We start from the raw sequence: 24,585 nt of genomic DNA, 5'->3' as shown, positions 1-24,585 counted from the left end.
TAAATATCCATTTTTAAGCAGAAAGTTTATTCTATTCCTTGTGAAATTGCTGTCAATGGATAATAAAGATAAATATTTCCATATTAACTTCTCTCTTTAATATGATGGGGCTCAGACTTAGCAGTTACAGTGACTTAATATTGAAAGAAAAATCAGAGAAGACCACAGTTAACACATCAGGAAAATAATATTTTCACCGGTTCATTAAAAACCCTGAGGCAACTCACCTGCTGCAGAGAAACAGGCCACCACTGTCCTGTTTCTCTGTAACCCGAGTGTTTCGGGAGCACTGCAGCTATTACGTCTACCTCTACAGCCCTTGGGACTCCAACTCTGGGGAATCACTAGCATCTGTGTCTCAAGCCAATTAATTAAGGCAAGTGCCAGGTTCTTTGTACCATTGTTAATGACTGAAATTTCCTTGTAATCACATCGAAAATTTGCAGCATGAAGTTGCCTACCAGGCTTTATTTGCACATTACTAAATGTCCTATGGAATTAACAAAACTAAGCTAATTTTTTTAAGGCAGGATTTCTCACATCAGAGATCCTTGCCACATCTATAATACAACTGCCTAGAATTCTAGGTTATGAACTTTCCTAGGCCCAAATCAGAATTCCTAGGAATGGGACACAATCATATCCACATTTAAGAAGGAGCTTGGGTGACACGTATAAACATTGAGGCGTAAAAACCACTGCTAAGTGCTAAAATCACATTGGTAAGATGGTAAGATCTGGTGCTTTTCTTTTTTTGTAACAATCTTGGTGGCATAATGGTTAATAGTTTGGCTGCTAACCAAAAGGTCAGCAGTTCGATTCCACCAGGTGCTCCTTGGAAACCCTATGGAGCAGTTATACCCTGTCCTATAGGGTCGCTATGAGTCGGAATTGACTTGACTGGCAATGGGGTCTTTTTTGGTATATTTAATAGGTTTAACTCATTCATCCATTAAGTCAACATATGTTTTAATATCTTATCATGCTGATTATTTTACATTTGCCTCTACATGTCCATTTTCTGCTTTTCTGTCTCTTTCAGTGTGTTCTTTTGCTCTGATATGTATGATATCAGAAGGTTGATATCAACGTTTAAGGTTCTATGTCTTTAGCAGCCGGTATTCTTTCTAAAATGATGTTACTAAGAAGCTATTGGTGTTAGGAAGGAGAGAGTTTGACACATTAGACTGTGAGGTTCATAATTATGATTTTTAATTTTTGTTACCTTGGTTACCCATCAGGACCGTCACATAAAAATCAACATTTTGTCTTCACACTCAGTGATATCATATTTACCATCACTTCCTGTACAATAACAAACATATATATACGGCCTTGGGGAAAAAGGAATAAAGAACTTGGTTGAAGTTTAGGGATAGTGCCTCCAGGCTCTTATTGCTAATTCTCCTATATGCATAACCCTAGTCAGTTATAATTTTTCAGAATTTCTCTGTAACTATGACACCCATATTGCTTAAGTCGGATTGAAGAATGTTTTTTTGTTTGTTTGTGTTTTAATCATTCACAATGTCAATATGTGAATCAAGGAATTTGAGTTTTACAGTTTGATGTTTACTTATTGTATTAGTTTCTTAGGACTGCCAAAAGAAATCACCACAAGCTTCGTAGCTTAAAACAACAGAAATTTATTTGTTTGCAGTTCTGGAAGCCAAATGTTTGAATTCATGGTACTGGCAGGGACATGTTCTCTTTGAAGGCATCAGGAGAAAATTCTTCCTTGACTCTTCCAGCTTCCGATGGTTCCTTGTGTTCCAAGGCTTGTAGCAGCATAACTCCAAGTTCTGCCCCCATCTCCACATGGCCTTCTTCCGTATGTGACTCTGTGTCCTTGGCTACTTCTCATAATGAGATTCTCACTGGATTTATGGCCCAGCCTAAGAGAGTATGAAGGATTCCTGGTGGCGCTGCAGTTAAGAACACGGCCCAAAGTTTGGCAGTTTGAATGCACCAGCTGCTCTACAGGACAAAGATGTAGCAGTCTGCTTCCATAAGGATTGCAGCCTTGGAATTCCTATGGTGCAGTTCTACTCTGTCCTATAGTGTTGGTATGAATGGGAATTGATTCCATGGCAATCAGTTTTCATTTTAAGGAGGTATGATTGTATTTTTAATCTTTAGCTTAACTATGTCTTCAAAGACCCTATTTCCAAAAAGGTCATATTCTGAAGTTCTAAGTGGGTATGAGTATTTTGGGGGGAGACACTATTCAATCCACTACACTTGATTTACTTCACATACGATTCAAAACTGTTTTGCTAAAGATTCAAGTAACTGGAGATCAAATTATCAGATAACTGGTGTATTGTAATAGATGTAAAATTCAGATGGGTATATTGACTAGATAATTTGAATTAGCATCTCTTCTAGAGACACTGAACAATATTCAACATCATAAAGCAAATTCTTTCCAGAAATAAATCAATCTTCAAGATTGTATTGTGTGGCTCGTTAACTTTCTGGCAGTCTCCTTCACATCTTTGTTCCTGAGATTGTAGATCAGGAGGTTCAGCATGGGGATGACCACTATGTAAAGCACAGATCCTACTTTGACGATGAGCCAGAAGGTTTTGGAATGGGGTACACAATAGAGGAACAGGACAGTCCCATGGAAAATGGTGATGGTGGTCAAGTGGGAGGCACAGGTGGAGAAGGCTTTTTGGCACCCCCCGTCAGAAGGCATTTTTATGACAGTAATGAAAATGAATATATAAGTAGTGAGGATGATCACCAGGCTGCTCACCTCATTGAACATGGCAATGACAAAACAAAGCACCTGGCTGATATAGGGATCAGAGCACGAGACAGAAACAATGACAGAGTGCTCACAGACAAAGTTATTTATGATAGTAGAACCACAGAAGGATAATGCCAGAAGAAAATAAGTAAGTGTCAGGGAAGTAACTATACCCCATGCACAGGGCCCGGCCACTAACGATGCACAGGTCTTTGAGGACATGACAACGGTGTAAAGCAGGGGGTTACAAACTGCCACAAAACGGTCATAGGCCATCACTGCCAATATGAATGTTTCTGCAGTTGCAAATATAGAAGCCAAGAAGAACTGCATGATGCACCCTGTGAAGGAGATGGTTCTGTCTCCCACAACCAAGTTTTCTAATAGTTTGGGTGTAACTATAGTGGAGTAGCAGAAATCAACAAAAGACAAGTGACTGAGGAAAAAGTACATGGGGGTGTGGAGTTTGGGGTTGATCCTGATGATCACAATCATGCCCAGGTTCCCCACCACAGTGACCATGTAGATGGCCAGGAACATCGTGAAGAGGGGCACCTGGAGGTCTGGGTATTCTGAGAAGCCCAAGAGGGTGAATGTGGCTCCAGTACTCTGATTTCCTACAGTTAACGCCATGATTATTGCTAGAGAAATTCTGAAGTAAAGATAATAGAAATTAGTAACAATATTAATGATAATAACATACTTATATAACATTTACCATTTCAAATATTGAGCTAAAACATTAAAATGTATTAATTAATTTACATCTCCAAGTAACACTATAAACTATAAAACAGGTAGCCCCATAATTTCCTTAAGAAAACTGATGTATATGTAACTGAAGGACCTTGTTTGAGATTACACAGTATAGTCAGTGATGAGCTGGATTTTGAACCCAGGAAATTGTTCTTGAGTGACAGAACTTCAGTAGTTTTCTTCAGGATAGCAGTTTCAGAAAACATGTGCATTTCACCATTCTGTCATTCTAAAAGTTCATGTTTATTAATAGCGCTAAGAAAACAAAGAATGTAAATTTAGTGCTAAAGGAAAAATTATAAAGGTAAGATCAGGAGAAGTAGGAGATATAAGACCACCATCATTAGAATACTGAGACTGAGAATCATAAGAGATAGCCTGGCTCAGGAAAACGGCATTTGTAAATGCCCACAATATTGTTTGAATTTTGCAAAAAATACGTGGATGTTTAAGGGGATATGCAGATTGCATATTGCTGTCGAGTCCTATTCATAGTGACCCTAAAGGACATAGTAGAATGGCTGGCACAGGTTTTCCAAGGCTGTAATCTTTAAGGAAACAAACTGTCCTATCTCTTCCTGCTGTTAGGATTGTGAGTTCGAAACACTCACTTCTCAGTTAGCACCCAAGCATTTAGCCACTGCTTTTCACCAGAGCTTCTTAAAGGAGACATAACCTTGTATATCTACAAGTTATTCTTTGATTCTTTCCTGAATGTACAATTACTTTAGGGTTCTAAAATTAATGTAACACCCTGGTAAAAACAATGAGCTTACATTTTTTTTTTTTGACATATTGCTCTTTTAGTCCTGTGTTTTCATTCTCATTTTAGTCCTTTCTTATTTAGTCATCTGATGCCCTTCAAATACTCATGTAGTCCACTTCATCATTATTTTTAACTCTCCATTATTATTATTATTTTTATTTTTAACTGACAACAATACCGGGAATATGATCTCATTCAATGCTCATACCCAAACCCAAACCAAACCCAGTGCTGTTGAGTCGATTCTGACTCATAGAGACCTATAGGACAAAGTAGAACTGCCACATAGAATTTCCAAGGAGTGCCTGTTGGATTCCAACTGCCTACCCTTTGGTTAGCAGCCATAGCACTTAACCACTACGCCACCAGGTTTACCTCAACGCTTATAGATTCCCTGAATCAGAGGGGAAGTTACAATGTATTTCCCCATATTTTCCAGAGCACGTTTACCAATAGTTATATGCTCATTGCCAACCAGTCCATTCCGACTCACAGGAATACTACTTTTTTACTTATTTTTCAGGGGTTTTGACTAAAGCTATATTTGTGATAATCTTTTTTTAGGCAATCTTTGTATGTGTTATTTTGAAAGAAAATGAAGTATCTTGTAACCACAGTTTATAATCAAAATATAGAATAGGCCAAAAAAAAAAAAAAAAAAAAAACTAACCAAGAAGAAACACACCTCTGAAATTTCCAGATTAATAAAAGATTCTTAATGTGAATTCCATAAATGAAGACAGCATGACAGCGTTTTTGCATTGCTCAAGGTTGAAAGGGATTATTATATCCTTTAGAGTTAAAAGATTATTTCTGACTCAAAAAAGAAAAAAAAATGTATTCCTATATGAGGAAGAGGAATAGGCTGGAGATTGACAAAGAGCCCCTGAGTCAGCATAATGAAAAAAGGATGGGCTTTGGAAAAAATTTAATTTCAGGTTCAGTATTGCCATCAGCTATGTGATCTTTTATGAATTACTCACATTTTCTGAGCCTCGGTTTCTTTACCAGTAATATTAAAAAAAAAAAAAAAGATAAAATAATCCATAGCTCATAAGAGTGAGAGGATTAAATCGGAAAATGGTGGTAAATACTTAACTCAGTGTAATAGTTGTGGAATTCAATAAATCTAGGCTCCCCACTTTCTCATTTTTTAATTTTTAGTGTTGTTATGAATTGATATGACTTTTAAACTTTTGTATTATTATAAAACTGATTAGAAATAGAGGAAAGGCCAAAGTTTCTAGCAATAGACGTGAGGGTACAATGTGGACTTTTGGCCTCTTTAGTCTTAAGTCACCAATTCCTACCCTTCAATACATTTTTCCTACTCTCCCCTTTCATGTCATATCACTATCTGGCTCTCTCTGGTCCTCCTTTTCTCATCTCAGGTTGGTTCCTACAGCAGGGATATCAAACGCCAACCACCCATCTGATGCATTGTGGTAGCTGATGCACAGTCCAACTCTCTGTAGTGATCTTACCCAACAATGTGAAATCATCAGTTTCTCTGGCCCTGGATTACTATGGTTATTATGACAGTCTGTGGTTCGGAAGACCTCACTTGTTCCTTATTACCTATCACAACAAATCTGACTTTCTCTGCTCTATTTACCTAAAGCCTTACTCTAGCTATTCCCCTCTATTCGTCCATCTGCAGTCATGCCGATAGTCTCAGGCCCTCATCAACAACACATACTCATTCATTCATTTGCTTATTTTATTATTCTTTTTACTTTGAATAGTCTCTTTTCTGGTCTACTACTGCAGCATTTGTAACAGATAAAACATTATATCAAAATGAATAGCACAAGGAAACGTTCTCTCTTTAACCCAGAAATATTTTCCACGTTCTCTACATACCTCCAGACATTACCTTTAGGAATACAAAATTTTATGATATATTATGTTCATGATTCTTTTATGCACAGTATTCTTTTCTTTACAATATAGTGAGGTTTTGAGAACATATCCACATTTTGATTTTTTTGGTTTTAACTATATTTTCAGTGTGCTTGTATTATGTCAGGCATATGGTGGATAGTTTCAAAGCAGAATTCAGAATGACACCCCAGGGAAAGAGGAAGGAAGTAGAGCTTAGCAACCTGAACCTGCAGGTACATGGACCTGGTAGATAATATGGCATTTAGAATAACACAGAGAGTTCCTTGTTTCAAAGGTTGCAGAACCTCAAAGCCCCCCATGCACTTCTGAAAGATAACACAGGATACATCACACAACCTGAAGACAGCTCATCTGAAGATCCAGGTCCTATTACTAATACTCTGCATGACAGCTCCCACTCAGAATTCAAGCATTCTTAAAAATATTAAGTAGGTAAATACAGCAGGAGTCCACAATAGATTTCAATGAATTTTCCAGGAATATGATTTTCCTTTCTTAATACCCAGAAAAACTCAAGAGAGCACAGAAAAAGAGAGAGACAGAGAGGATTAGAATTTAACCTCTATTAACAAAATGTAAGGCTTAAGTATGCTTCCAGAGCTTTGGGAATTTAGACACTAGAGAATATTTACTGAAATGTTTATTCTCAGAACATAAACCCATCAATTAGTTGAAATACTCTCCCATGAGCCATTCTGGAAGAATATAATTTCCTCCAAATCACTGGAAACAATGCCGCATCAAAAGTGCTTCATGAATTTCTTTAAAAAAATCAATTAAATAAAATATGCCAGTTGACTTAGAATACATGGTAACTACAGTAAAACACAAAAGAAAATAAAAATCAGCTGAAATGCAACAATTCAGATAACTGCTGTTGATGTTTGTTGAGTGACTTTTCTGTGTGTGTGTGTGTGTGTGTTTGTATGTATGTTGGGATGTATAGACAAAGCAAACTACATTCTAGCTTTTCAATTTAACATCAAATAATCATCATTATCCTTGTAAACCCTTGATCCACTCAATTGAAATTAATTTGTGTCTCTTCAAAACACGGGCTTACATTTTCCAAGATTATAGTGGTATAATGGAATCATAAAATCTCTTGATGTCCATACCTTCTTACATTTCCAAAAAAAAAAACGTAGCTTAATTAATTCTGTTGTTGTTAGTTGCCCTCAATTTGGTTCTGGCTCATAGTGAACAGAAAAAAATGTTGCTTTGTCCTCTGCCGTGCTCACAATAATAGGTATGTTTGAGCCCATTGTTGCAGACACTGTGTCAATCCATCTCATTGAGGGTCTCTCTCTTTTTTGCTGACCCTCTATTTTACCAAGCATGATGTCATTCTCCGGGGATCTGTCCCTCTTGTAAGTGAGACAAAGTCTCACCATCCTCAATCTTAAGGAGCATTCTGTCTGTACTTAGTTCCACTGCTCCCAAATGTCACCCCAGTTAGAACAAATTATGCTTTCTGTGGGCTCCTGACACTCAAACTAACACTTGCCAGAGTCTCTACCACAACCCATTAAGATGACAGGAATTATTTTTCAAAGGGCATGAAATTCTTTATTGTAGATAGCATGGGCTTGCTCCAGAATCCTAGGAACCTGCACTGTTATTCTCCCACTAGGATTAACATCAGCTCCACACGGTGACTCATCTCACCACTGACACTCCTACAACCTAGACCAGCCATGGAGCACTTTCCTATACTGGGTCCCACTCAAAGATGGCAGCCTTCTGTGTCAATGGATGTATTAGTTTTCTATGCTGCATAACAAATTTACACAAACTTAATGGTGTCAATCAACACATATTTATGACTATAGTTTCTGTAGGGCAGATGTTCGTGCACAACTTAGCTGGGTTTTCTTCCTTAACAACCTACAATGCAGGTGTTAAGAACTCTCCTCCCCTCAAAAAACTGTCCATTTGACTTTAACTCATGGCAACTCCATGTCTTACAAAGTAAAACTACTCTATAGGGTTTTGTTGACTGTGATGTTTACGGAAGCAGTTTGCCTGGTCTTTCTTCCATGAGCTGCTACGTAGGTTTAAAGTGCCATCCCTTAGTTTAGCAGTCAATGGCAAATCCAGACATTTCCTTATATGCATCTTCATTTTGATTCTTTTCACTGTAATGAAACTGCAATTGCGTCCTGTGTGTCATTTTAGCAAATTCTCAAACCTCAGGGAGTGGTGGGAGTTAACATGTTAGATGTGAGGGGCCTGCAGACCCCCTAACTTGCAGCTGATATCTGAGGTCTTGAGGAGACATGGAGTCTGGAGGACTGTGCTCTTTATTTTTGAGACCTGACCTAACTCTGAGTGGTTAGGGTCAGAAGAAAAAGTGGGTCACAAGAAACTGGTATCACAACAAAAATGAACTGGTATGATTTTTTTTCACTTTTCTTTTCAGGCATTTTTTTTTACTCCAGTGGACCTTGTAATACTTTTATGAAAAGCAATTGCTGTTCTAAATTCTCTCTGTTTAAAAGCAAGAATTGTTTTTCTTGTCCTGATCCAAACATTGAGTTATAGAGGTGTTCTGTCCTATATCAGAAGTAATTGCAGTTGAAAAGCCATCCCTTTTTAGACAAACAACAGCTCCACCTTTGATCTCGACAAGACACTTATATCAGAGGGGAATTATACCTCATCAGTACAGTTCCCAAAACTTCTTAACTTAGATGAATTTGAATTATGAGAAGATCAAGGTCAGCAAAGGCACGAAAGAGGTGCAGATTTACCTATTATAGACATATATTTTATATATGTGTGTGGAAACCCTGATGGGATAATGGTTAAGTACTACGGCTGCTAACCAAGAGGTCAGTAGTTTGAAACCACCAGGTTTCAACTGAGCTTCCAGACTAAGACAGACTAGCAAGAAGGACCCGGCAGTCTACTTCTGAAAAGCATTAGCCAGTGAAAATGTTATGAATAGCAATGGAACATTGTCTGATATACTGCTGGAAGATGAGCCCCCCAGGTTGGAAGGCATTCAAAAGATGACTAGGGAAGAGCTGCCTCCTCAAAGTAGAGTCAATCTTAATGACATGGATGGAGTAAAGCTTTCAAGACCTTCATTTGCTGATATGGCACGACTCAAAATGAGAAGAAACAGCTGCAAACATCCATTAATAATCAGAACCTGGAATGTACAAAGTGTGAATCTAGGAAAATTGGAAATCATCAAAAATGAAATGGAACGCATAAACATCGATATCCTAGGCATTAAAAAAATATTAGTGAGCTGAAATGGACTGGTATTGTCCATTTTGAATCAGACAATCATATAGTCTACTATGCTGGGAATGACAACTTGAAGAGGAATGGTGTTTCATTCATCGTCAAAAAGAACGTTTCAAGATCTATCCTGAAGTACAATGCTGTAAGTGATAGGATAATATCCATACGCCTACAAGGAAGACCAACTAATGTGACTATTATTCAAATTTACACACCAACCACTATGGCCAAAGTTGAAGAAATAGAAGATTTTTATCAGCTGCTGCAGTCTGAAATTGATCGAACATGCAATCAAGATGCATTGATAATTACTGGCGATTGGAATCAGAAAGCTGGAAACAAAGAAGAAGGATCACTCATTGGAAAATATGGCCTTGGTGATAGAAACAGTGCCAGAGATCGAATGATAGAATTTTGCAAGACCAACGACTTCTTCATTGCAAATACCTTCTTTCACCAACATAAATGGCGACTATACACATGGACCTCACCTGATGGAACACACAGAAATCAAATTGACTACTTTTGTGGAAAGAGACGATGGAAAAGCTCTATATCATCAGTCAGAACAAGGCCAGGGGCCAATGGTGGAACAGACCATCAATTGCTCATATGCAAGTTCAAGCTGAAACTGAAGAAAATCAGAGCAAGTCCACGAGAGCCAAAATATGACCTTGAGTATATCCCACCTGAATTTAGAGACCATCTGAAGAATAGATTTGACACATTGAACACTAGTGACCAAAGACCAGAGGAGTTGTGGAATGATATCAAGGACATCATCCATGAAGAAAGCAAGTGGTCACAGAAAAGACAGGAAAGAAAGAAAAGACCAAAGCGGATGTCAGAGGAGAACCTGAAACTTGCTCTTGAGCGTCGAGCAGCTAAAGCAAAAGGAAGAATTCATGGAGTAAAAGAACTGAACAGAAGATTTCAAAGGGCCTCTTGAGAAGACAAAATAAAGTATTATAATGACACGTGCAAAGAGCTGGAGATGGAAAACCAAAAGGGAAGAACACGCTCGGCATTTCTCAAGCTGAAAGAACTGAAGAAAAAGTTCAAGTCTCGAGTTGTAATAGTGAAGGATTCCATGGGGAAAATATTAAATGATGCAGGAAACATGAAAAGAAGATGGAAGGAATACACAGTCATTATACCAAAAAGAATTAGTCGATATTCAAACACTTCAAGAGGTGGCATATGATCAGGAATTGATGGTACTGAAGGAAGAAGTCCAAGCTGCTCTGAAGGCATTGGCAAAAAACAAGGCTCCAGGAATTGATGGAATATCAATTGAGATGTTTCAACAAACAGATGAATTGCTGGAGGTGCTCAGTCATCTGTGCCAAGAAATATGGAAGACAGCTTCCTGGCCAACTGATTGGAAGAGATCCATATTTATGCCTATTACCAAGAAAGGTGATCCAACCAAATGTGGAAATTATAGAACAAAATCATTAATATCACATGCAAGCAAAATTCTGCTGAAGATCATTAAAAAATGGCTGCAGCAGTACGTCGACAGGGAACTGCCAGAAATTCAGGCTGGTTTCAGAAGAGGACGTGGAAGCAGGGATATTATTCTGATGTCAGATGGATCCTGGCTGAAAGCAGAGAATACCAGGGGGATGTTTACCTGTGTTTTATTGATTATGCAAAGGTGTTTGACTGTGTGGATCATAACAAACTATGGATAACACTGAGAAGAATGGGAATTCCAGAACACTTAATTGTGGTCATGAGGAATCTTCACATAGATCAAGAGGAAGTTGTTCGGACAGAACAAGGGGATACCAATTGTTTTAAAGTCAGGAAAGGTGTGCGTCAGGGTTGTATTCTTTCACCATACCTATTTAATCTGTATACTGAACAAATAATCCAAGAAGGTGGGCTATATGAAGAAGAATGGGACATCAAGATTGGAGAAAGACTCATTAACAACCTCTATTATGCAGATAACACAACCTTGCCTGCTGAAAGTGAAGAGAACTTGAAGCACTTACTCATGAAGATCAAAGACCACAGCCTTCAGCATGGATTACACCTCAGCATAAAGAAAACAAAAATCCTCACAACTGGACCACTGAACAACATCATGATAAACGGAGAAAAGATTGAAGGTGTCAAGGATTTCATTTTACTTGGTTCCACAATCAACACTCATGGAAGCAGCAGCCAAGAAATCAAAAGACGTATTGCATTGGGCAAATCTGCTGCAAAGGACCTCTTCTAAGTGTTGAAAGGCAAAGATGTCACCCTGCAGACTAAGGTGTGCCTGACCCAAGCCATGGTATTTTCAATTGCATCATATGGATGTGCAAGCTGGACAATGAATAAGGAATACCGAAGGAGAGTTGACGCCTTTGAATTGTGGTTTTGTTGAAGAATATTGAATATGCCATGGACTGTCAAAAGAACGAACAAATCTGTCTTAGAAGAAGCATAACCAGAATGCTCCTTAGAAGCAAGGGTGGCAAGACTGCGTCTTACATACTTTGGACATGTTGTCAAGAGGGATCAGTCCCTGGAGAAGGACAATATGGTTGGCAGAGTACAGGGTCAGCAGAAAAGAGGAAGACCCTCAAAGGGGTGGATTGACACAGTGGCTGCAACAATGAGCTCAAGCATAACAACGATTGTAAGGATGGCACAGGACCGGGCAGTGTTTCATTCTGTTGTGCATGGGCTCGCTATGAGTCGGAACTGACTCAACGGCACCTAACAACAACAACAAGAACTGCCCCTTAGGGTTTCCAAGGACTGGCTGGTGGTTTCAAACTACCGACCTTCTGGTTAGCAGCCAATCTCTTAACCATTACACCACCAGGGCTCAAAAAAAAAAAAAAAAAGAAAAATCTATATAGGTATAGATATTTTACTATTTAAATGGCTGTACTTGTTAATATTATTCATATAAAACTAAAGCATACATATAGGGCATGAAAGAAAATTATAGAAACCAGAATCAAACACGGCATATCAAAAGCACAAAGAACCTTTCTAAATTTTACAATTACTTGTTTTTAAATTTTTCACCTTTTCTAGGCATAGTATGCAATTAAATACTTCCAGAATTCTTGAGTTGAAATATACCTTAAAATCTAGCCAAAATTTCTACTTAATATTTGAGACTTCTACACTTAATCTTAATCTTATCCATGAGATGGTCATGTAGCTTCCATCACCAAAATGTCCGACATTGGTACACTGTCTCCTGGAATATTTTATGGGGTTTCTATTGATTGTTGTGCTTAACTTTTATTATTATTTAAACTCAATTAATTAAACCTTGATGAGTAGTAAAAATTAATTGAAGTCATATGTGTATATACACATATGTGTATATATACATATATAGTTTCAAGAAAGCATATATATTTTATGTTGACCAACAATAATTCCTTAAAAAATACTCTACACTGCAAATTATGTATTTTCTTAACCAAAAGAAGTAAGCTCTCTTTTATGATGAGGCAAACTTGAAAATGAGAACAGTAACATCACAAAATGACTGTTCCCAAGACACAGACATGAGGCTGTAGTAGAAATGCATCCATGATCTGTTCCATCTTTATAGCTTTCTTTACCTGGCATGAGTGCAAGGTCCTAGACTCAGCCCCAGGAATGCCTACTTCTCATGTACTACAGGTAGCCCCAACTTAAAGCCTTTGTCCTGAGCATATCCTTCCCAATAACAAATGGGACTGGAAGGATCCATTTTGAACATCCATTATTGTTCATGCTATTTTTATAATTAAATTCTCCTTCAATATTTGAATACATACCTTATCTTAACTAGGCAAAACCTTGGCAGGTAAGAGAAATTGCTACTATTGCTGTCATTAATTAAAACACTTATTATGTCAACAACAAAACGATACACAGAGAAAGCTTTGATATTGCCCCCTAGCAATTTCAAATAAATGTGTTGAAAATCCATGGGTTAGAAGTAGGGTTTTATTCAAATTGAAACTAGGACAAGGGGAGTTCAAAATCAACAAACATCTCCAAAGTCTTCTGCCATTTTCTCTATCCGTCCTCAGTAGTATCACCACTGCCAGTTCCTGCAACATACAATTTAATTCTCAGGAACATTTCATGCCTATTAGGGAAAATTCAAACATGTCCAATCATAAAAAGGGCTCTGTTAGATTCTTTAACTAATCCGTATGAGCTGGAGCTCCATGTTTTCCACCTTAATTGAAAAATACCAGAAAAGAACTGAACTGACCTGAAACCAAGAGCTTTAGATTAATTAATTAAATGAGGATTTTCTTTTATTATTAATGAACTTCAGAGCTTTTCTTCTCAGAAATTGAACGTCCTTTAAAAAACTAACAGACCTGAGGTTTCTAGCACAAGTAACAGTGCATTTAACCGAGTGTGCCAGGAAAATGGCATTTTATTTCCTAGATATAAGAAATATCAGAGATTAAAAAAAAAAAAAAACTGAACCCAAACCCACAGTCCATATCCTCCCAATCTCTGGAGTTTATATCTGCTACAATGATCGTGGAGATATAGACCCTAGAGGATCATAGCTAAAATATTGCTCAGTGATCCACAAACCAAGAAATTAGTTGAAACACTGTTTCTTGTGTCATGGTATGGATGTATTTTCTTTAAAATTGTTAGGGATAATTACTAGGTGTATTCCATCAGCCTTCTTTTAGAAATTGAATTATTAAAAAAAAAATTCACACTTATGGAAGAAAGCATGAACTACAGATTTTTTTGGAAAAAGAACATATAAAAATAGAAAAGAAATAGGTACTATTAACTCAATTGCATTACAAATTCCACATTCATGTTTATAGTGGAGAAATTTGGCAAAGGCTACCTTAACCAAAAGATGAAGGTTACCGTCATTAGTGATACCATGTGAATATCATGCACTCCCTGATATGATGCAATGATAAAGGCACCTCACTTCTGCGATAGACCTCTCCAAAACTCATAATCCCAGTTTAATTGCAGAAAATCATCAGACATACCTAGATTTGGGGGACATTCTATAGGGTACCTAGCCAGTGCTCTTTAAGATTGTCAAAGTCATGAAAAACAAGAAAAAAGTTAGAAACTGTCACAGAGCAAATGGCACTAGAGAAACTCTATCACTAAATGCAATATGATACCCTGGATTGGATCCTGAAACAGAAGACATTTCTAGAAAAACTTGCAAGATTCAAACACGGTCTGGAGTTTAGGAATACTAACGTACCAACAATCAATACCCATGGAAGCAGCACTCAAGAAATGAAATAATGTATTGCATTGGGAAAATCTGTGACAAAAGATCTATTTAAAATTTAAAAAGCAAATATTTCACTTTGATTACTAAGGTCCACTTGACCCAAGCAAGGTGTTGTATTCTCAATGGCCTCATACACATGTGAAAGTTGGACAATGAAAAACGAATACCAAAGAAGAATTGATGCATTTGAATTGTGATGTTGGTGAAGAATATTGAATACAGCACGGACTGGCAGAAGAAAGGACAAATCAGTCTTGGAGGCAGTACAGCCAGAAAGTTCCTTAGAAGTGAGGATGGTTAGACTTTGTGTTACTTACTTTGGACACATCATCAGGAAGGACTGATGGCTGGAGAAGGACATCTTGCTTGGTAAAGCAGAGGGTGATTGAAGAAGAACTAGCTGCTTCATGAGATGGACTGACACAGTGCGTGTACCAATGACTCAAACATAACAAGAATTGTGAGGAATGGGCAGTATGGGGCAATATTTTGTACTGCTGTACATGCTGTTGTTGCTGTTAGGTGCTGACGAGTCAGTTCCAACTCATAGTGACCCTATGCAAAGCAGAACGAAATACTGTCTGGCCCTGTGCCATCCTTACAATCATTGTAATGCTTGAGCTCATTGTTGCAGCCACTGTGTCAATCCACCTGGTTGAGAGTCTTCCATTTTTCCTCTTGCCCTGTACTTTGTCAAGCATGATGTCCTTCTCCAGGGACTAATCCCTCCTGACAACACGTCCAAAGTATATAAAACACAGCCTCACCACCCTTGCTTTTAAGGAGCTTTGTGGTTGTACTTCTTCTAAGACAGATTTGTTCATTCTCTTGGCAGTCCATGGTATATTCAATATTCTTCTCCAACACCAATATTCAAAGGCATCAAGTCTTCTTTGGTCTTCCTTATTCACTGTCCAGCTTTCACATCCATATGAAAATACCATGGCTTGGGTCAGGTTCATCTTAGTCTTCAAGGTGACATTTTTGCTTTTCAACACTTTAAAGAGGTCCATTGCAGCAGATTTACCCAACTCAATGAGTCTTTAGATTTCTTGACTGCTGCTTCCATGTCCGTTGATTGTGGATCCAAGTAAAATGAAATCCTTGACAACTGCATTCTTTTCTCCATCTATCATGATGTAGCTCATTGGTCCAGTTGTGAGAATTTTTGTTTTCTTTATGTTGAGGTGCAATCCATACAGAAGGCTGTGGTCCTTTATCTTCATAAGTAAGTGCTTTAAGTCCTTTTCACTTTCAGCAAGCAAGGTTGTGTCATCTGCATAATGCAGGTTGTTAATGAGTCTTCCTCCAATCCTGATGTCCCGTTCTTCTTCATATGGTCCAGCTTCTCAGATTATTTTCTCAGCATACGGACTGAAGAGGTATGGTGAAAGAATACAACCCTGACGCACACCTTTCCTGACTTTAAGCCAATCAGTATTCCCTTGTTCTCTCCAAATAACTGCCTCTTGATCTACAAAAAGGTTCCCCGTGAGCACAATTAAGTGTCCTGGAATTCCCATTCTTCACGATGTTATCCACAGGCTCCCTATGAGTCAGAGCCAACTTAACATCACCTAAAAACAACAACAAATATATATATATATATATATATATATATATATATTTGTCATATATATATATGACAATGGTACCAAGTACCTGTAGGAAAGTTTTATAATGAGACAGGGAAGGAAAGACAGACAATAGAAAATGCAGTAATGAACAGATTATTTTTTGTGAAAAATTGGTGCTCAGTTCCACTAGGGATCTCTGGAAGACTCTATAGGACCAGTTTTAGAATCATCCCACACAAGGCGTGAGAAAGCTGGTGTTTTCATCCACCAACTACCATCTCCTGTTGTTTGAGAGACATTCCTGGAGGTATTCACACTCTGGCACTTTCAAGCTCCCTGTGCATGAACAGATGACACTCCTTCACTCAGGAAAAAAAAAAAAAAAAAAGGAACAATAAAAGCCTTCAAGCAGAGATTCATGGGTATTTATAATTAAAAAAAAAAACTACACAAAGGGAAAATTAAAAGAAGAAAAGAAATTAGCAGATAGCAAACATAAAATAGGCTGATTCAACAAATAAAAAAATTGTTTCTTTGAGAAAACTAATAAAATGTATTAGGCACTCAAAAGACTAATCAGGAGGAAAAAAAAAAAAGAAGTCAAAACTCACTAATACCACCCATGGGAAATGATCATCCCTGTGGATTCTGCCACATTTACAAAGAGATTTTTATTTAAAAAAAAAAAAAAAAAACTTGTACCATTAAATTTGAAAACTTAGTTATCATGGATGAATTACAGGAAAGACAAAATTTAATAAAAATGAAGAAGAAATTGAGTTAATAATATTCTGACCGTTATCAAAGAAAGCAAATCCATAATTAAAAAAAATTATGCAATTGAATACTTTCCTATTCCCCAGTGAATTCTAATCTTTACTTTTTTTTCCACTGAAGATGGAATTTGCAATTTGTTTTGAGAAGCTAATATAATTTCGATGCCCCAAACTAACAATGACACTACAATATAATAAATTACAGAACAATTTCACTCATAAACATTGATTTTAAAATTCTAAACAAAATATTGATGCATTAAAATAATCAATAAATAAAAAGGGTAATATGTCACATATAAATCACCTTAGAAGCAAAGCTGAGCTTTTCGTCATCTCTTTCTACAGATGTAGTTGATTTGATTCCTCTGTTTTCCATCTGGTGAGGTCCAAGTGTATAGCTCCATTCATGTTGGTGAAAAAAGGTATTTGCTATGCAGAAGTCATTGGTCTTGCCAAATTCTCTCATGTGATCTCTGGCATTGTTTCTATCACCAAAGTCATATTTTCCAACTACTGACCCGTCTTTGTTTCCAACTTTTCCCTTCCAATCACCAGTAATTATCAATATATCATAACTGCATATTCGATCAATTTCAGACTGCAAAAGTTGGTAAAAATCTTCAATTTCTTCACCTTTGGCCTTAGTGGTTGCTGCATAAATGTGAATATTAGTCATATTAACTGATCTTCCTAGTAAGTATATGGATATTACCCTATCACTGACAGCATTGCACTTCAGGATAGATCTTGAAATGTTCTTTTTGATGGTGAATGCAATACCATTCCTCTTCAAGCTATCATTCTGGGCATAGTAGACCTTATGATTGTCTGATTCCAAATGGCCAATACCAGTCCACTGAAGCTCACTAATGCCTAGGATATTGATGTTTATGTATTTCATTTCATTTTTAATGACTTTCAGTTTTCCAGTTTGAAACCACAAGGTGCTTCTTGGAGACTCTATGGGGCAGTCTACTCTGTCCTATAGGGTCGCTATGAGTTGGAATTGACTCCATGGCAATGGATTTGGTATGGTTAAGTCCAACTTTCCTAGATTCATACTTCACACATTCCACATTCCAATTTTTAATGGATGTTTGCAACTGTTTCTTCTCATTGTGGTTCGTGCCACATCAGCAAATGAAGCTCTTGAAAGCTTGACTCCATCCACATCAATAAGGTCAACTCCACTTCGAGGAGGCAGCTTTTCAATATCATCATTCTGAACAAGGCCATGGGCTGACTGCAGAACAGACCATCAATTGCTCCTATGCAAATTTAAGTTGAAACTGAAGAAAATCGGAACAAGTTACAAGTGCCAAAGCACTTTCTTGAGTATATCCCATCTGAATTTAGAATAGATGTGATGTGTTGAACACTAATGACCAAAAATCAGATGAGTTGTGGAATGACATCAAGGACATCATACATGAAGAAAGCAAAAGGTCATTAGAAAGACAAGCAGGAAAGGAAAGACCAAAACAGGTGTCAGAAGAGACCCTGAAACTTGCTCTTGACCATAGAGTAGCTAAAGTGAAAGGAACAGTGATTAATTAAAAGAGCTGGACAGAAGGATTCAAAGGGTGGCTCAAGAAGACAAAGTAAAATATTATAATGACTTGTGCAACAACCTGGAGATGGAAACCCAAAAGGGAAGAAGACAATCGGCATTTTTCCAGCTGAAAGAACTGAAGTAAAAAGTCAAGTCTTGAGTTGCACTATTGAAGTATTCTATGGGGAAAAAATATTAAAAATTTCAGGAATATTATAAGAAGATAGAAGGAATACTCAGAGTCACTATGCCAAAAATAATGGGTTAACATTCAACCATTTCTGGAGATAGCATATGAGCAGGATACAATGGTACTGAAAGAAGAAGTCCAAGCTGAACTAAAGGTATTAGCAAAAAGCAGGACCCCAGGAATTGACTGAATACCAAATGAGATGTTTCGACAAAGGATGCAGCACTGGAAGTGCTCACTCGTCTATGCCAAGAAATTTGGAAGGTAATTACCTGGTCAACCAACTGGAAGAGATCCATATTTATGCCCATTCTCAAGAAAGGTGATCCAGTTGAATGGGGAAATTATTGAAAAAATATCATTAGTCACATGCAAGTAAAATTTTGCTGAAGATCATTCAAAAGTAGCTACAGCAGTATATCCATAGCGCGTTACCAGAATTCAAGCCAGATTCAGAAGAAGCCATGGAACAAGGGATATCATTTCTGATGTCAGATGGACCCTGGCTGAAAGCAGAGAATACCAGAAAGATGTTTACCTGTGTTTTATTGACTATGCAAAAGCATTCAACTGTGTAGATCATAACAAATTATGGATAAAACTGAAGAATGGAAATGCCAAAACTCTTAATGGTACTTGTGAAGGACCTGTACATAGATCAAGAGGCAGTTGTTCCGACAGAACAAGGGGATCCTGTGTGGTTTAAAGTCAGGAAAGGTGTGCCTTAAGGTTACATCCTTTCAACGTATAGATTCAGTCTGTGTGTTGAGCAAATAATCCAAGAAGCTGGACTATGTGAAGATGAATGGGAATCAGGATTGGAGGACACTCACTAATAACCTGTATTACACAGATGACACAACCTTGCTTACTGAAAGTGAAGTGGACTTGAAGCACTTACTGATGAAGATCAAAGACCACAGCCTGAAGTATGGATTACACCTCAACATAAAGAAAACAAAAATCCTAACAAATGGGCCAATAAGCAATATCATGACAGATGGGGAAAAAGTTGAAGTTGTCAAGGATTTCATTTTACTTGGATCCACAATCAACACCCCTGGGAGCAGCAGTCAAGAAATCAAAAGATGCATTGCATTGGGCAAATCTACTGCAAAAGATCGTCTTAAAGTATTAAAAGTAAAGATATCACTTCGGAGATTAAGGTGGGCCTGACCCAAGCCATGGTGTTTTCAATTACCTCATATGCATGTGAAAACTGGAGAATGAATAAGGAAAACAAAAGAACTGATGCCTTTGAATTGTGGTGTTGGAGAAGAATATTTAGTATACCACAGACTGCCAAAAGAACAAACAAATCTGTCTTGGAAGAAGTACAACCAGAATGCTCCTTAGAAGCAAGGATGGCGAAACTACATCTCATATACCTTGGGGAGGTTGTTAGGAGGCATTAGTCCCTGGAGAAGGACATCATGCTTGGTAAATTAAACGGGCAGTGAAAAAGAAGAAGACCCTCAAGGAGATGGATAGACACAGTGGCTGCAACAATGGCCTTAAGCATAATAACAATTGTGAGAATGGGTCAGGATTGGGCAGTGTTTCCTTTTGTTGTACATAGGGTCACTATGAGTTGGAACCAATGGACGGCACTTAACAATAACAACAGCAAGAAGGAAAATTTGGTTCAATACTAAAAAATCAAGGAATTTAAGTTGCCTTTTTAAAATATTAAAAGAGCTAAATCGCATAAGTTGTCTTATGAAGAAAAGTAGTTGACAAAATTAAATAATCTACTCACAAACAAAAAAAAGCAAAAAACACATACACGTACAACAGCACAGGGCTTAATAATCTGGAAAAGAATCTCAAATAACCTACACCAAAACACATTCTTAAATATGAAATATTAAATAATTTCTCTGTGAGATCAGGAAGTCAGGGAAGCACACTTTTATCATTTTTATTCAACATTGTTTTTGTTGTTGTTAGGTACCATTGAGTCAGCTCTGACTCATAGCAACCCTATGTACAACAGAATGAAACACTGCCTAGTCCTGCAACACCCTCACAATTGTTGTTATGCTTGAACTCATTGCTGCAGCCACTGTGTCAATCCATTTCTTAGGTGCTTCCTTTTTCTCTGACCTTCCACTTTACTGAGTATGAGGTCCTTCTCCAGGGATTGGTTCCTCCTGATAACGAGACTTGCCTTTCTCACTTCTAAAGAGCATTCTGGTTGTACTTCTTCCAAGACAGGTCTGCTCATTCTTTTGCCAGTCCAGAAGAATATTCTTTGCCAGCACCAACAGCATCACTTCTTTATTCATTATCCAGCCTTCATATGCATATTAGGCAATTGAAAACACTATGGCTTGGTTCAGGCACACCTTCGTCCTCAAAATGACATCTTTCTTTTTTAACACTTTAAAGAGGCCTTTTGCAGCTGATTTGCCTAATGCAATGCATTGATTTCTTGAGTGCTGCTTCCATAAGCATTGATTCAAGATCCAAGTAAAATGAAATCCTTGACAATTTCAGTCTTTTCTTCATTATTCGTGATGTTGCTGAATTATACCGAAGTCAAATAATGCAAGAAAAACAATTAAAAGATAAGATTGGAAGCAAGAAAATCACAATATATTTAACCCAAAATATTTAATTATATATAAAAAAAGTGGAAAATCTAAAATAATCTACAAGTAAAGTGTAAAGCTTTAAGGAAATCTTAGAGTGACAAGAAGGAAAATTAATGTAAAATTAAATTGTATTCTAGTCTAAAAGCAAGACACATTTTGCAAATGACATGAAAAAATATAACCCAAAAAATATCGAGTATCGAAGGATGTGCAAGATGTCCAAGACTTGTGCAGAATATATATATATATATATATATAACTTTTACTACAAAAATTAAAGTAAATTAAATAAACAGAAATATGTAGCATGATCATAATTTGGAAGATTAGGTGACAGAAACTTGTTAAAATGCAGTTTATCAGTTTTTATTCAAGGTCTGAATCACAGTCATGGTTTTAAGGGTTTAAGTGGTAACACTTCTATGTTTAATGGTAATCCATATTCGCTGCTATTTTCATAAATATCAGCCTTGTGATTATTTTGTGATACAGTGTATTTCCATTTGATTACAAGATTCTTTACATTATTACATAGTGGAGAGTTCTTAAATACTCTGATGCTCAGCAAAAGGAAAAATATCGTATGAGACTACATTCTCAAACCCAAAAAAAGGTTTACACACAGAAAAAAAAAATCTGCCTTTGGTGGTTACTAGGGAGGGTTGGAGTGGGGAGGGTAAATCACTAACTAAATAGTAAAAAAAAGATAGACAAGGTAATTTTGGTGAAGGGAAAGAGAATATGCAATATAGGGAAATTCAACACAACTTGACCAAGGCAAAGTCATAGAAGTTTCCTTGACACATCCAAACACCTGGAGGGACCAAGTTACTTGGACTGGAGACTGAAGACCATGGTCTCATGGGACATCTAAGTCAACTGACATAACATAGTTCATGAATAAAATGTTCTACATCCTACTTTGGTGAGTAGCATCTGGGATCTTAAAAGCTTGCAAGTAGCCATCTAAGGTACGTCCATTAGTCTTATCACTTTTGGAGCAAAAAAGAAGGAGGAAAACCAAAAACACAAATAAAATATTAGTCCAAAGGACTAATGGACCACATGAACCACAGCCTCCATCAGCATGAGCCTTGAAGAACTAGATGGTACCCTATTACCAACATTGACTGCTCTGACAGGAATCACAACACAGGGTCCCTTACAGCAGGAAAAAAAAAGTAGAACACAATTCAAATTCACAAAAAAAGACCATACTTACTGGCCTGACAGAGAGTGGAGGAACCCCTGAGACTGTGGCCCACAGACACCCTGCTAACTCAGAACTGAAGCCACTCCCGAAGTCTACCCTTCAGCCAAAGATTATCGTTGTTGTTGATGTTGTTGATAGCTGCTGTTAAGTTAGTTCCAACTCATAGCGACTCTGTATACAACAGAACAAGACATTGCAGAGTCCTGTGCCATCCTCACAATCGTTGTTATGCTTGAGCCCATTGTTGCAGCCAAAGATTAAAACCACTGCCATCAGTTTGATTCTGACTCATAGTGGCCCTATAGGACAGAGTAGAGCTGCCCCCATAGGGTTTCTGAGGAGAGGCTGGTGGATTAGAACCACCAATCTTTTAGCAGCCAGGCTCTTAACCTCTGCATACACAATATCTCTCGTGAGGAATGTGCTTCTTAGTTCAATCAAGTATACAAGATAAAATGGGCAACACCTGCCCAAAGCAAAGATGGGAAGGCAGGATGGGCATGAAAACTGGATGAATGGACACCAAGAGCCTAAGGTGGACAGGGAAAGGGGGAGAGTGCTGACACATTGAGCAATTGCAACCAATGTCACAAAACAAATTGTGTATAAATTTTTGAATGAAAAACTAATTTGCCCTAAAAACTTTCACCTAAAACACAATTAAATCTTTAAAAAAAGTCAGCCCAGTGAACGTAATTGATAGAATTAAAGAGGCATTTGACAAAGATATGTGATTTTAATATCAAAAAAATCATGTAGATATAGACAAATATATATCTTAGAAATCACAAAAAACATAGTATTGCAGGCAGTCCTTATTTTTGTCAGTCACTGAACTGTAACTTTTACCTAGCATAGTGGAGTAGCAAGTAACTATGCAACATGAACAAATATATAAATAAACAAGCAAATAATTATAGTAAATAGAAACAGAAATGTGCCATGTTTCATACTATATGCCTTGAAAAGAAAAAATATATATATTACAAAAGAATATGTATACTAAATTGATAAAAAATTGATAGTTTTGCAAAATTACTTGATACATAAATATACAAAAATCACTCATATGTCTTCATACAAGTAGCAAAAAAATGACAGTTTTAATAAGTAAGCCATTTTGATAAATAGAATTTGCCCTCCTGAATCAAATTTCCAGCTTTTCTGAGAACAAATGTTTAAGATACATCTCAAACAGGACACCATAACATTCCTTGATGCCAACACAACAGGCATGAGAAATTGATTTTCATATCCAGGGCAATTTCAGGTAGTCCCTGTTTTTCACAGTGTTTATTCAATACTTTTCTCTTTAAGTGAGGTTCAAATGTCTACTCATATAAAGTTGGGCCATACCTAAATAGACGTGGAGTATGAGAAACTCCTGCAGGTTGCAATAGAACAGAATTCAAGTGAGTGCCTGACTACTCAGAGGAGGCTTCTACTCCTAAAGCCCAGGATAGGAAGAGACAGGGTGTCTCCAGAATATTTCTGAATCTAATAACAACCCTCAAACCCATCTTCTTCTCAATATTCACAGACTCTTCTCAATAATGTTAGGCTCATAAAGATTAATCTCATTATACCCTTTATATCTATGAAGTTAGTTGTTCACTGAAGCCCAGAAATGCTTGAGACCTCCCTCATCACCCATTTGCCAATCCCCATATGGTTTCTGACACATCTCCTACTTCTTTCCAACCACTTATATCATTCCACCATGATCTCTGGGATTCAAAATATCAGTTACTGAGTAAGGACCATTTTACTGTAATATAAATGCTTTCCTTTCCTATTTATATGTTTAATAGTTTAAAAAATGGGTATATAAAAAATTTATCACCTACATAATGTATATAGAAAATAATTGGAAAAAAAAAAACATGATGTCTGTCTTTGTTATCTAGTGCTGCTTATAACAGAAATACCACAAGTGGATGGCTTTAACACAAAAATTTATTCTCTCACAGTGTAGTAGGCTGCAAG

The 24,585-nt window shown here is 37.2% G+C and overlaps 1 protein-coding gene across 1 annotated transcript; it reads right to left on the bottom strand.

The window, feature by feature from the left end:
• Positions 1 to 2,418: 2,418 nt before the first annotated feature.
• LOC100665485 (olfactory receptor 5D13-like) lies at positions 2,419 to 4,924 on the bottom strand. The gene has a single exon (XM_023542581.2). It carries the CDS (start codon positions 3,467 to 3,469, stop codon positions 2,447 to 2,449), a length of 1,023 nt encoding a protein of 340 aa, XP_023398349.1. The 5' UTR covers positions 3,470 to 4,924; the 3' UTR covers positions 2,419 to 2,446.
• Positions 4,925 to 24,585: the final 19,661 nt, after the last annotated feature.

This window comes from Loxodonta africana, unplaced genomic scaffold (genome assembly GCF_030014295.1).
Source record: "Loxodonta africana isolate mLoxAfr1 unplaced genomic scaffold, mLoxAfr1.hap2 scaffold_29, whole genome shotgun sequence".
NCBI classification, from domain to species: domain Eukaryota; kingdom Metazoa; phylum Chordata; class Mammalia; order Proboscidea; family Elephantidae; genus Loxodonta; species Loxodonta africana.
The sequence above is the reverse complement of the archived record's forward strand: the minus strand, read 5'-3'. Positions and strand labels throughout refer to the sequence as shown.